At 51.6% G+C, this 13,712-nt stretch overlaps 1 protein-coding gene across 1 annotated transcript in view; it reads right to left on the reverse strand.

Annotated features, from left to right (window-relative positions):
- Positions 1-2,040: 2,040 nt before the first annotated feature.
- Positions 2,041-13,712, reverse strand: part of MORN5 (MORN repeat containing 5) — a 33,947-nt gene continuing 22,275 nt past the window's right edge. The window contains exon 5 of the mRNA XM_010852029.1: positions 2,041-2,243. Within this exon, the coding sequence (XP_010850331.1) occupies positions 2,164-2,243 (80 nt within the window). The 3' untranslated portion in view covers positions 2,041-2,163. The remainder of the gene's footprint in view (positions 2,244-13,712) is intronic.

A 13,712-nucleotide genomic window follows, 5' to 3' on the forward strand; every position in this document is an offset into this window, starting at 1 on the left:
ATGGGGTGGAGTGAAGGGAATACAGACTGGAGACGGGGGTAACAACTAGCCTGGCTGGGTTCCAGAGCCACCGTGTAATCTAGGGAGCAGGCATCCTGCTGCTGGCTGCCGAATTTTCTTTTAATGGCAGAACCGTTTGTAGAAGCCCAGGCTCACCAGGAAGGGAGGAGACTGGCTCTGCCTGGTGCGGAGGCTTCCCCAGCAGGCCCACCCCGCCCTTGCCCCACCCCACTTTGTGGCTTGGAACAGGGTCACGCATGAGCCTCGGCTAGGGGTGGCTGTGGTCCCCGCCCCTGCAGGGCCCCTCTGTTAAGCTGTTGCATGCTCCATCCCCGACCCCAGCCCTTCCCTCCCTCTCCACTCCTCCAATCCATTTATCAAATGTTGATTTAGATATATGTGTATCTTTGAAAATAGTTTGTGTCTTTCTTTACCTGAATGTACTTTCTATTTTCAAAACATACTTTGGAATCCCCCAGTGGCCATCCATCCTATCTCCTGAGGTGACTGTTGCCTTGGAAGGGAAAGGTGATCTCTCCCCCAGCCCCAACCCCCCATCCCTCCTTGGCTTAGCTGAACATGCCTAGACCTCCCTTGAGCCCTGGCTCTGCACCAGCATGCCACTCATGGGTCCCCAATTCAAATGGCTAGTTTCTTGTCCCTGTAGACCTTGGCAGAGCCCTCCCAGGCCTGACTCCCTCTCCTGGGCAGACCCTGGTGAGCCACGGGACAAGGGGCAGGGAGTTGCAGGAGCCAGCAGCCTCTAAGATGGGAAAGCCAGGCAAAGATCCAGGATGCCTGTGGCCCAAGTATACCCCCCGGAACATGTTACCACTTCCTCTGCTGGTTTTCAGCTGACACATAAGATCCCTGGGGGTGATTCTGAAGAACAATTACTCTGTACGCACAGCTAACAAATTAGTTTTTAAAGCAAGCACATACCGAATTCCTGCTAAGTGCCAGCTCCTTGTATTGTTTCATTCAATCCACACAGCTACCCTCTGGGTTTAAGCACCATCATACCCATTTTACAGATGAGGAATCTGAAACTCAGAGATGTGAAGTGACTTGCCCAAGGTTGTATGATACCTGTGATTGAGCTGGGATCCGAACCCAGGTGTGTATGATGCCAACACTGGATTCTTTCATACCAGGGGCACCATACTGATTCTGTGCTTAGGGTATGAGACCCAGCTAGGGAAGTTTCAGAGAGGGAGCAGCTGTTGTGGGCAACCATTTCTGTGCTTACAAGATACCAGCTGTGAACCTGGGCACAGTCATCGTGTCCTACTGCTCTGTGAAATCAACATTGATCAGGCAGGCTGCTCCTGGTTTTAAAAAAAAGTAATAAAGCTGGGCTTTATCTTCAGAGGGACTCAGATTCAAATGCTGTATGACCGAGGTCAGGTCAAATCTCCCTGAACCTCAGATTCCCCCTCTGTAAAGGTGACATTAAGCTCTCTTGTACAAATAAGGCTATTATGAGGAGCTGAGGTAACATACCCACGCTGCCTGCACCTATGAATTGCTCATTCAATTACATGTATCTATCATTATAAGGTGATGGCTCTCGAACTTCCATATGTGTAAGAAATACCTGAGAATGCAAATTGCTGGGCCCCAGTCTCAGCGATTCTGATTAGCAGGTACTAGGGTGGGGCTCAGAGAAGGCAATGGCACCCCACTCCAGTACTCTTGCTTGGAAAATCCCATGGACAGAGGAGCCTGGTAGGCTGCAGTCCATGGGATTGTGAAGAGTTGGAGATGACTGAGCCACTTCACTTTCACTTTTCACTCTCATGCATTGGAGGAAATGGCAACCCACTCCAGTGTTCTTGCCTGGAGAATCCCAGGGACAGAAGAGCCTGGTAGGCTGCCATCTCTGGGGTCGCACAAAGTCAGAGACAACTGAAGCGACTTAGCAGCAGCAGCAGCAGCAGGGTGGGTCTAAGCATAGCTAGTTCACAATTTTGCCGAGGTGATTCTGACGCAAGTGGAATGAGGGTCCCATCCCAAGGAATAGTCTAAGGAAATCAGGGCCACTGACTGCAGAAAACCTTTATTCCTAGAGTCCAGTCAGGTCCTAGAACTATAGCCTGCCCTCCCCGGGCTAGCCAGGGCTGGGCGCACAGAAGGAAGCCTGTTATGGAGAGGCGACAGCACTCACGACTTGGGCTCAGGGCCCATGGTCTCGTCCCAGCCCTTCCGACACGTCCGGACGATCCACTCGTGCTCATCATCATCTGTAAAGGAGAGGGGGAGCCAGTCATGCCTCATGCTGGGAGCCCCCCAGGCAGGGTTTCAGGACTGGGGTGGTGTCAGAGGTGGACGCTGCTGACTGGATGGAGGCAGGCATGACATCATCGGGCTGTTCTGAGCTGGGCCCCTGCCCAGTGTGACATCCACTTAGGGCACCACTGGGACAGCTGGTCCAGGCCTTAGTTTATTCTCTGGGTTTTCCATTCTGGACCCTTCAGAGAACCCATGGTTCCTCTAGAGGGTCAACACTCTCTCTTTACTTGGGTCTTTTCGGTGAGGAGTGGAGAGGAGAAGCTGGGGGCCCTGCAGGCCCACAAGTGTTTATCTCCCTCAACTCAATCCTCGGGACCGCGCCTTCCTGTGGACAAGCAACAGGCTCGGAGGACAAGTTGTATGTCCACAGCCATGGGATAAGCACGTGGGAGAGCCTAGAACTTGAGCCCCAGGAACTTGTCTGCATACAAGGCCTGTGCTGTTTTGAAACCTGAGAGAGAGAAAGAGAGAGAGAGAGAAAGTGGAGGGGGGACCATAGCACACCACCAGCATCTCTCTGTGCCAGACCCCTCTGCAGACTGACTATTTTCATTTTTCCCCTTTATCCTCTAAACCCACACCCAGCCCCTCCTCTCACCACGACTAGAGACCCACTCCAATGGTGGGATGTGTACCCCTAAAAATGCATGTAACTCAGTAAAATATATCCTGCTGTTTTGTGTGCAAATGTGGTTTTAATTTACACAAATGGCATTGTGCTGTGAGTTTCATTGTGTCTCACTTTTTTTTTTTTTTCACTCAACACGATATTTTCAAGATCTGTTTTCATTGCAATGTGGACATCTCGTTCTTTGCTCCTGACCTAATATTCCTATTGCTCGCCTAATATTCCATGGCGAGTTTCCAGCTACTCATCCTCCCTGGATGGGCACGAAGGATGCCTCCACTTCCCATACCAGGAATGATGCTGGGACAGATGCTATGCGCTTGGGCACATCCCTTGGTGGGTCCGTGGAGAATTTCTCTGGGTCTGTATTCCAGGAGGAGGGTCACGGAGTTGTGCTAAGAGTCCATTCACCAGGACTCTCAGCAAAGCCCATGGTTTCCGCCCCCACCCCCAGCACCGCATGGCCGGCCAGTGGTCCCTCCCTTGTTCCTGCCCACTTCCTGGGGACAAAGAGGACCGGCCCCAATCCCTGCCTTCCTGTCTTGCCTCTGTCTTCCCCCGTGTCTAGTTCAGTGCTTCCCACCTAAGAGATCAGAGGATGGAATTACTCATCCTCCTTGGGTCAGAATCCCATGGGCAGAGGAGCCTGGTGGGCTACAGTCCATGGGGTCGCAAAGAGTCGGACACAACCGACCAACTAACACTTTCACTTCAACACTTGGGTGACAAATGGCAGAAGCTAGAGATAAAAGACACTCCTTGAGAGCTAAACCATGGGAAATCCCACAGAAATCCTGCCCTCCATACTACAGCCCCCTGCCAGGAACCCCCTTCCTCTTCTGGTCCAGGACCCAGGGAGACAAGACTTTTTGTCAGCTTACTGTGTGCTCTGAGCTTTACAAATCCCGGATCTCATTGAGTCCTTTGTGAGACCCCAGTAGGGTAGGGGCTTCCCAGGTGGCGCTAGTGGTAAAAAAAAAACAGCCTGCCAATGCAGGAGACCTAAGAGACATGGGTTAGATCCCTGGGTAGGGAAGAACCCCTGGAGGAAAGCATGGCAACCCACTCCAGTATTCTTGCGTGGAAAATCTCATGGACAGAAGAGCCTGATGGGCTGCAGTCTATAGACTTGCAAAGAGTCAGACATGACTAAAGCAACTTAGCTAGGGGAGATTGCTCCATTTTATAAAGAGCACAAGCCTTGACTTATATGCATGGCCAGTGGAATTTAAACCAAGACTCATCAGACCCTGAAGCCGGACTTTCCACCCCAGGGCAGGCCTGAAGGTGCCAGAAGGCGAATCTGCCCCCATGGAGTAAGCCTCCTCTGTCCCCCACCCCAACTAGATCTCTGTCTGTGACCTCGACAAAGGCTCGCCGCCTGCAAGCTCTGGCCTGGGAGGACTGCCCTCAGCAGCTGGTGGGCCTCAGTTTCCCCTGGGGAGGCTACCGGGGAATCCTCGCGTGGCTGCCAACCCCCGCCCCCCAGGGCGGGGGCGGGGAAAGCGCGGCACACAAGGAGTTAAGCACTGGTGAAGCCCACTTTTGCCACACCGCAAGCAGCCTGGTTGATAATTACAGTTCTGAAGTCTCCAGGCTATTCGAATCAGTGCAGCTGCAACCTCTTCAGCGGTAACCCTGAAACCAGACCAACGGGGTTTATTGTGCTGAACCAGTCCTCCGGCCCCTCCCTGATAGTTACAAATTGACAGCAATGGCCTTAACAGCCCTCTTCACTACCCCTTTCCCTCTCTACCTGGCCGCTCAGCCACCAATTTGAATCACAGAAGCCTCTCCTCCCAGCAGCTGCTCCCCAACCCTCCCTCCACCTCCCTGGCGCCTCGAGGCGGCTCCCCTGGCCCTGCCACGCCAGGGTGAGGCTGCCGAAGCACATTTCATCAATATTTAAAATGGAATTAAACCTGCAGCTTTGATTAATGCCTCCCCGATCCCGGGAGTTGTGATTACTATTTTGCAAATTGCGATTGTTGGAATATGCTAATATGATTGTCTGAGAACATCTTCACCTTCTCAGATAATTTCCCCCCACTCTTTTTTTTTTTTGGTAGGAGGAGAAGGGGAGAGGAGGGGAAAGAAAGATGGGGAAAAAACACCCCACAAACTCTTTAATCAATTGTAAATTATTACCCTCGGCACAATTGCTGGTGGTTCAGAGGAAGGGGAGGGAGATTTCTGGTTTGGTGCATTTATCTTGAAAAGTTTTGGCCCCCACTGGCCCAGTAATTCCACTCTGGGATGTTATCCTAAGGGAATAATCTATTTGTCCCAGTACTATTTAGAATCAAGAAAACTGAAATAACCCACGCTTCTAAAACAAGAGGATGATTACTTTGTTGTACATTCATTCATTTAACAAGTAATTTCTAAACACTGACTATATGCCAGGCATACAGCTATAGTTTGGTGGTCGGGGGAGGGACACCAAAGGCCACATGAGGGGATATTTAGCAGCTACTGAAAAAAAATATGATTATGAAGTCTACATAGCAATGTAGGAGAGATGTTTTGGATATGATAAGCCAAAAAAAAAAAAAAAGGTGGAAGGAGGTAAGAAACAAAATTACATAGTATAATCTGTGTACAAATTATGCACAAAAGAAAAAAAAATAAATTGAATGGGAATAATGGTCAGCTCCTAGCAGTGGGGCTCGAGAGGTTCTTCTGTTTTGGATATTTCCTTAATCTTTTGTTAATATGTATCCACAATAGAAAAAATAAAAATAATCATTGGCTTTTTTCCTACCCTCTAATGCTTTGGTAATTTCATGCATCTTAGTAATTGAAGTAAGATATTCCTAGGTTCCCAGAAACACCAATAGGGTTCTTGAATTTGTAAAAAGTAAAAAGACCCAGCATAAAAATATTGATAAAAATGCATAACATTTGGCAAATAGGCAAATCTCCTATGCAGAAGACTTCCAAATAATTTAGGTGGATACTCTGCCCTTGAGGAGACTGGGCATGACTCCTTTTTCCCCAGATGTGGGCTACCTCCTAAAAAGGACTTCCTAAATAGTGACTTCCTCCTAAAAAGGACAGTAAAGGAAGGGGGTGGGAGAAAAAAAGGAGTAACTTTTCAGTGAAGAAACCTGACAAACACACCTCGTCCAAGTGATCAAGGTCAATGTCAGCAGTGATAAGTTGTGTGGATAATGTGTAGCCTCGATTTGATGACAATGGCATTTACCTCCTCCCCTAAACTCATAACCCCCCTTGAATGATGTGAAACCCGTCAGATAAATTCCAGTCATGGGGCATTTTAAAAACACTCCTCAAAAATGTCATCGAAAACAAGGAAAGTCTGAGAGACAGTCAGTGTCAAGAGGAACCTAAGGTGATGTGACAACTGAATGTAACGTGGTGTCGTGAGCGGGATCCCGGAACAGAGTAGAGGCATCACGGAAAGTCGTGAGCAGGATCCCAGAACAGAATAGAGGCGTCACGGAAAGACGGAGGAGAGAAGGAGAAAGTATGTTGTTACTAATATATCAACGCGTGCTCAGTCACTCGGTTGTGTCCTACTCTTTGCAACTGCACAGACTGTAGCCCGCCAGGCTCCTCTGTCATGGGATTCTCCAGGCAAGAATACTCCAGTGGGTTGCCGTTTCCTCCTCCAAATATGTCAGTGTTAGTTCATTAATGGTGTTATGCGCACGGTGCAATGTAAGATGTCAATCATAGGGAAACTGGATGTGGGGTACAGTTGAGAACACTTGGTACTGTTGCTTCAGTAAATTCTGTATATCTGCAATTGTTCTAAAATAAAACGCTTATTTTTAAAAAATGCCTGAAAATCCAGCATGCTCTGTAAAAGGTGAGATTATCGCATTCTCCGGGAGGAGTGGAAGTCTTTTCACCCACCCAACCATCTAGAATAAAGCCCTTCACACCCTTTTCTCTGTCCTGGGCCCTGCACATCACAGTTTATGAGCCCACACAAATATGAACAAGAAACCAGTGGTTACCAGTGGGGACAGGGCGAGGGAAGCGCAAGCCCGGGGTTGGGGGAGGGGTTAGTATGGGATTATATGAAGTCGTGTATGAAACCTGAAAATTGTAAAGAATTTAAAGAATCTTTCATTCAATTAAAAAACTGTATTCTGCTGCTGCTGCTAAGTCACGTCAGTTGTGTCCGACTCTGTGCGACCCCATAGACGGCAGCCCACCAGGCTCCCCCGTCCCTGGGACTCTCCAGGCAAGAATACTGGAGTGGGTTGCCATTCCCTTCTCCAGGGGATCTTCCCAACCCAGGGATCAAAACCGTGTCTCCTGCATTGCAGGCAGATTCTTTACCATCTGAGCCGCTAGGGAGGCCCATTACATACACAGTAGAGTATATATATATGTCAATCCCAGTCTCCCAATTCATTCCACCTCTGGGGCCACAAAGATTTCTTTATTCTGGTTCTCAAACTTTGGAAGTGACCCCGCTGTTCCCCACATCCCCTCCCCTGCCTGACCCGATGAGTCTCACCCATCACCAGGAGAAAGAGGCATCTTATAGAGACGAAAAGTGACTGGGAAGAGAGACTCCACATCTGCCCGCAGGGTCCCCTGCTGAGAAGTCTTCCCTGCAAAGGCTGCCCACTCCTTCGCCTGGACTTTGAGGCCTTTCCAGCTGGCCTCCCCAGCCCGCCTCACACTGTGAAATGCAGCCACCCTGTTTGCAGTTGGCCACAGGCAGGTGCTCAGTGCCCCGTGCTTTCGTACACGCCATTCCAGGGAGGGGGACACTCTTCCTTTTAGGAGAGAGAGGCCCAGGGCACGTCCCATTTCTGGACCCTTCTGGATGTAAAAGTGAAGGAAGACCTCAACATGAGTAATACCAACTGCAATATATTTTAAACACAGTTTAACAATGTAATGTTTTTAACACAAAGAACCAAATGTAACATAAAAGTGCTATTCTAGAATTTCTGTCAAAGGAGTAGAAATCCACAGTGCATTAAGGACGGTGTGGTCAGGAAATGGGGCTGCCTGCATAAACATGATTTTCTTTCAGGCCTCACATGGTTCTGACTTCAGGCCCTGAAGAACGTGTGTCCTCCAAGCCCTCTTCCCCCACACCTGGGCCCTGCCTGGAGGTCACTTTCTCTGACCCAGGTCAAGGTCATGGTATTGGTCACGGTCACCCCTGCCAGCCAAGGGGAGCCATGATCAATTCACTTCTGTTCTTCAGAGCCCAATGCAGATCGAGCACTTAAGAAGTATTTAATAAATACAGGGTGAATGAATGAAGAAAGAAATGTAAATTTGGGGACATAAAAGTAAGAATTACCCTGTGGAATTGAGACAAAGGGGAAAGAATTTCTTCTCCACCCTCAGCAAACGGAGCTGAGAGGGCAAAGTAGACATGCCAAGTGCAGGACCCAGGCCGCTGGCTCCTTTTCCTTTTCTGTCTGGAGGCCATGGACGGGGCAGCCCCACCGCACGGGGAGGGTGGGTTGTCTGGGCTCATACCTGGGCGCCAGGCACGCTCAGGAAGCTCAAAGCCCTGACTGGCCTGGGGCCGACCTCACAATGAAGGCAGGCCTGCACAGGCCACCGAGTGTGGCCCAGGTCACCCGGGGTGGCATTCGTGCAGCCTGCACATCAGTGCAGGGCTAGGGGAAGAAGTGTCTTGCAAATCGAACAGCAAATGCAAGGCCATCTTGGCTCCCCTGATGGCTGGCAGGGAGACACTGTGGTACCGTGGGTTAGGGGCATGAGCTTTGGAGCACAGCAGCTGCTAGCTTGCAGGTCTTGGTCAAGTGGCCTCACATCTGGGTGTCATTTCCTCGTCTGCAGAGGTGGCTGCCTGGAACAGTCAATCGAGATCATTTCCAAAAGTGCTTAGTATGTTGCCTGCAGGAAATGCGCCCAAACCAAAGATGGACAGAAACTGTCATCACAAGGTAGGACTTCAGGCACCTGTGACCACACAGCATAGGCTGGAAGGAGTTCTGGGTCCTATGTGAGCCCAGCTGCCAGCCTGCTGGGTGATCTTAGACAAGTCACTGCCCCTCTCTGAGCGAGCTTGTCCATACAGGGGGTTTCACCAGACCTCTGGCAAAGGGCAGAGTGGGGACCGGTGGAGCTGAACAGCCCTAGGTGGGCACCCAGGAGGTATGAGCTAGGATCATCATTTTGATGGGTCCTTAATTCCCAAACTGGATACCTTCATGGGAGTATTCTTAAGGAACTCAGCACCCTTGGGACTTCTGGTTCCCTATGGGGGGTGCAGGGAGGAACCAGGGAGGAGGAGGTCTTTACACAAGGATCAGCATCATAAGGATCAAGAGCTGCAGCTCAGCTAATGATTTTGTTCAAAGCGAGGGGCAGGCCAGGGCAGGCAGGCCCAGAGAAGGCAAAGGGGTGGATTCAGGTCACCAGGTACCCACAAGCCCGATGTCGCTAGCTCTCGGCAGGCCTTTGGGCCAACCGCACCTGCGGTCACCAGCGCTCTGCAGTGCCCACCCGGCATGCAGGGGCCTCGGGTGGGGACTGGGAAAGGGAAGAGTTCAGGATGAATCGAGGTGTCCAGCCTCGGGAAAGGGGACGAGGGTCACAGTGGCCGAGCACCAGGGAGGTGCAGGGCTCTGTGGGAAGAGGGTCACACCTGTCCCCACCTTAGTGAGTAAACGCGGTCGCCCCAGTTAGCACGAGGACATGGAGGTTTAAGCAGCGGTGAAGGCATGTCCCCACTTCATTCCACCAGCATGGAGGGGAAAAGCTCAGCCTGCTGGTGTGGGCATCACCCTCACTGAGGCTGCCACAAGCGGTGTGCTTCCCTCCAAGTGTGAGCGTCTACCCTAGTGTGAGCGTAAATGTGTTCAAGCATGCATCGGCGTGTGCTGCGTGTGTAGGCGGCTGTGTCTGAGGTGCCTGGTGAAGAGAAGAGAGTCCCCTTCGGGGACCCTCAGCCCGCGTGTGGCATGTGGTGTCTGTGAGACACGTGCGTGGCAGGCGGTGTCTGAGTACCCAGGTCTGCGGTGTGTGGTCAGACGTTGAGGGAGGGCGTGCATCCCACCTGCAGTGACAGCCCAGCGCGCATCTAGAATACCAGGCCACGCCAGGCTCTGGGGCAGGAGCTGGACCGTGAGAACTGCCCTCTTTCCCCGGGGTCAAGGCCAGTGCATGCTCAGACGCGCTTTATGAACCATGGCTTTGGGCTGGGGTGGGATCTGCATGGCAGACCTGGCGCCCCAGCCGGAGGAGGGGTGCAGGAGCCGAACCCAAAGCCCCAAAGTCCAGCCACACCCTCTGTACAAACACAGGGCTTTGGGAGCTGGAGGGCAGGGCTAGGCCCCCGGTGAGCCAGTGCCCACAGTGAGGGCGGTCACCAATGCCTGACAAGAAAGAGGCTTTGAAGTTGGCTAGCAGTGGTGTGGCCAGAGGCCAAGGCCATGGCGTGGCCAATATTGACTGAGGGATTGCTGCCCAGGCAGAGCCTGCTATTGGGCAGGAAGGGAGGCCCAGGCTACTCTTGCTTCCCCAAAAAGGAGCATCTTCTGGGCTGGGTGGGTGGAGGTCTTGCGGGAGGAATGGGGGGGCGGTGCAGGTGAGGCCAGGCTGCTTCACTCACTGGGAATAGAGGGGCAGAGCCCGGCACCCACAGGCTCGTCAAGGCTTATTCAAGTGTAAGAGACATGGGGAAAATGACTGACTCGGGAACTTGAAACGGGAAACTGCAACACTGAGATTAATAAATGTGATAATTAATGCATTAAGCCTGAATTAATGATCAAATTTAGAAACCCAAACAATGTTATTACACTTGAAATCAATTTGTGGGCTTGGTTTCCTCAGTTTTCAAGAATTCTCCAGTGTGCACACAAGCTTTCAAGAAATCACAGCCAATTGTTAAAGTCTTGTAGTCAACCAATCCACCAAGCAAAGTTTTCAAAATCCTTTTGGGGTTTTAACAGCAAAAAATGATATTCAATGTGGGACTGTGGATATGTTCTGTTTATGTTGAAATGATTGGGGTGAGACCTCCAGGGTCAGACCTAGGGCTGGATCGGGCTGTAACTGGGGGGAGAGTGAATCTGGACAGCAGATACGGTGGCCTGGTATCAGGAAGCGCATCTGCGTGCCTGAGCTCACGTGACCCTCATACCAGCTCTGTTGTGTGTAGTTGGTGATGGCTCAGGTGCTGTTTCCTCTGCTCCAGCTGGTGGGTAAGGTGGCACTAGTGGTCAAGAACCGGCCTGCCAATGCAGGAGACAAGAGAGACGTGGGCTCAGTCCCTGGGTCCCCAGGATCTCCTGGAGAAGGGAATGGCAACCCACTCCAGTATTCTTGACTGGACAATCCCATGGACAGAGGAGCCTCGTGGGCTACAGTCCATGGGGTCACAAAGAGTGGGACACGACCGAAGCAACTCAGCACACAGCACACTCACAGCACAGTCAGTGGGTAAAGGCGGAAAGTGCCCACAGTCATCATGACCCTTGAGAATCTCCAAGGAAGGTCCCAGCCTGGAGAAGGACATCTCACGAAGACGTTACACATGATTCTGACACTGTTGGGACAGAGTTATTCCTGCTGTTGTGGTCCTGACGGGCAGCTGGCCTGTGTTTATGGGCCATATCGGTAAAAACAAAAATACACATCCTTAAATACTAGCATAAAAAAAAAATACTAGCATCAGCCGTGTGCGGCAGGTGTACTCAGGACAGGAGACCACTAACTCACATCTTCCTGCTCACTCCAGAGCACATGCGTGCTAAGCAGGGGAGGGCGCTAAGTCACAGCATCATTTACATCGCCATTCTTCTCGTTTCCCTGAGCCCCACTTTTATTTTTCAAGCACTCACAATGGCATCTGCGTTCACTAAACATGTTTGTGATGCCAGGCCGCTGTGCACGGGCAGCACTGGGAAGCCAAGGATGGGGCCCAAGGTCACTGGCTGGCCCTCACTCGACCCTCTGCTCCCTTTCACCCCTGATCTCCTTCACCCCTGCTCTCCAGCTGCGTGTGGACAATGGACTGATGGGGATAGGCCTGGCGGTTGGGCCTGTCCTCCAAGTGGCAGATGCTGAGGGCGGAATTAACTCTGGGACAGCAGGGATGGCCAGGGGAATGTTAGGATGTTAAGGACCTGCAGAACTCAGCAAAAGACGTGAACTTGGTCCTCACAGCAATCTTGCAAAGTCAGTGTTTTTATCCTGATTCACAGAGGAAGGTTTGAGGCTCAGAAAGACGGGGTTATATGTCCAAGCTGACTCTGCTAATGAGGGGCACAGGCTCACACCCAAGTCTATCACTTGAGCTGCAGCCTTTAGCCACTACACACTCTCCTAGAAAATCCTTGTGCAACTGCCACAGCTTTACTCCTCACTGTCTGAAGGGTTGAAGCTCAGCTCCCTGACCTGGCGATCAAGGCTCTCTCCCACCCTGGGTCCCTCTGCTTTGAACGCCCAGCTCAGGCACACTCTACACACCCGTCAAAGTCCACTCTGTCCATCACTGCCTAAGGGAGGTCTCCCTTGACTACTGCTCTGTCCAACACAGTATCGGGTCTCAGGGACTGCATCTTGAGTACCTGGGCCCCTGCGTCTCTCCGTGCCTTTTCCTTCCCTTCTGTGCAGCAAAACCCACCTCTCAAGCTTCAAAGCCTAGCCCAACACCACCTTTCCTAGAACATCAACTCAACTACCCTTGGGACACACTTGCCCTTTGCTCTCTGCTCCCCCAGCACATTGTGCTTCTGGCTCCTGGCACCAGCAAAGCAGGGGCACTCCCAGTTTTTTGCAGAAAGAATCTCATATCTGATATTCCACATTAAACATGAATATAAACCTCATGGGGAATATAGAATTACGTTGGACTTCCACACATTTATTTTTATAGTTTCTGTTATTTTAATTTCTAACCTATATCTTGAGAGGTGGGAGGTTCACTACAGCCTTTTAAACACCTAGGCTCTAGGCTTCTTCTCTCTTCTGTCCAGAGACTGCCCATCCTGGGTCCTGGAATTGACTACTTATGCACCCCCCTACCTTTCCTTGGCATGGGAGGTTAGGCGGAGGCAATATACACTTAGCTGGCCCCTAGTTGGGACCCTGGTATCTGTAGTGGATCAGTTAAGGCCTGTGTCTGAGGTGATCTTAGAGGGTCTGAGGCTCCAGATGAATAAGAAATGATGAGGGTGATGGGAACACATCCAGAACATTACCAAAAGCAAGCTAGAGAGATTAGGAACTTCAGGCCTCCAGCCCAGTTTTGAAATTGGCATCAAACGCAGGTGGGAGGAGGCCAGAGGGCACCTTGCCAAGGTCATGCTGGCTCCTCCCTTTGGGGCACGGGGTTAAGGAGACCCTGCCTCTCAACCAGCACCAGCCCCTGGGATAGAAACCCCAACTGCGATCGCCAGCAGACATGAAGCTCATCACGGGCCCCCACATCATCTCAATAAACACCACAACCCTGGAAGGAAGGTCCTTGTTCTACCCCCATCTTTCCTATGAGGCAACCGGGAGCTCAGAGAAGTGAAGTGACTAGCTCGAGGTCGCACAGGGGGCCAACGGCAGAGTCGGGGTCTGAGGCCAGATCTGGCAGGCTCCCCAGACCGGCCCGCAGCCCTGCAACGCCTCTCCTGGACCTGAGGCTGTGCGAGGCTCGCAGCCAACTGTCCAGGGCTCTAGCGCGTGGGCTGAGGAAGTGAGATGAGGCTCCTGTCCCCTGGGCTCTGGCCTTGCAGCCACTTCTATTAAAGGAGACAAAACAAACCACGCTGGTGCTGGCCCGGGCGGACTCCGGCCACGGAAGGGGAAGCTGTGTCCTCTG

Source organism: Bison bison, unplaced genomic scaffold (genome assembly GCF_000754665.1).
Source record: "Bison bison bison isolate TAMUID 2011002044 unplaced genomic scaffold, Bison_UMD1.0 scf7180017864307, whole genome shotgun sequence".
NCBI classification, from domain to species: domain Eukaryota; kingdom Metazoa; phylum Chordata; class Mammalia; order Artiodactyla; family Bovidae; genus Bison; species Bison bison.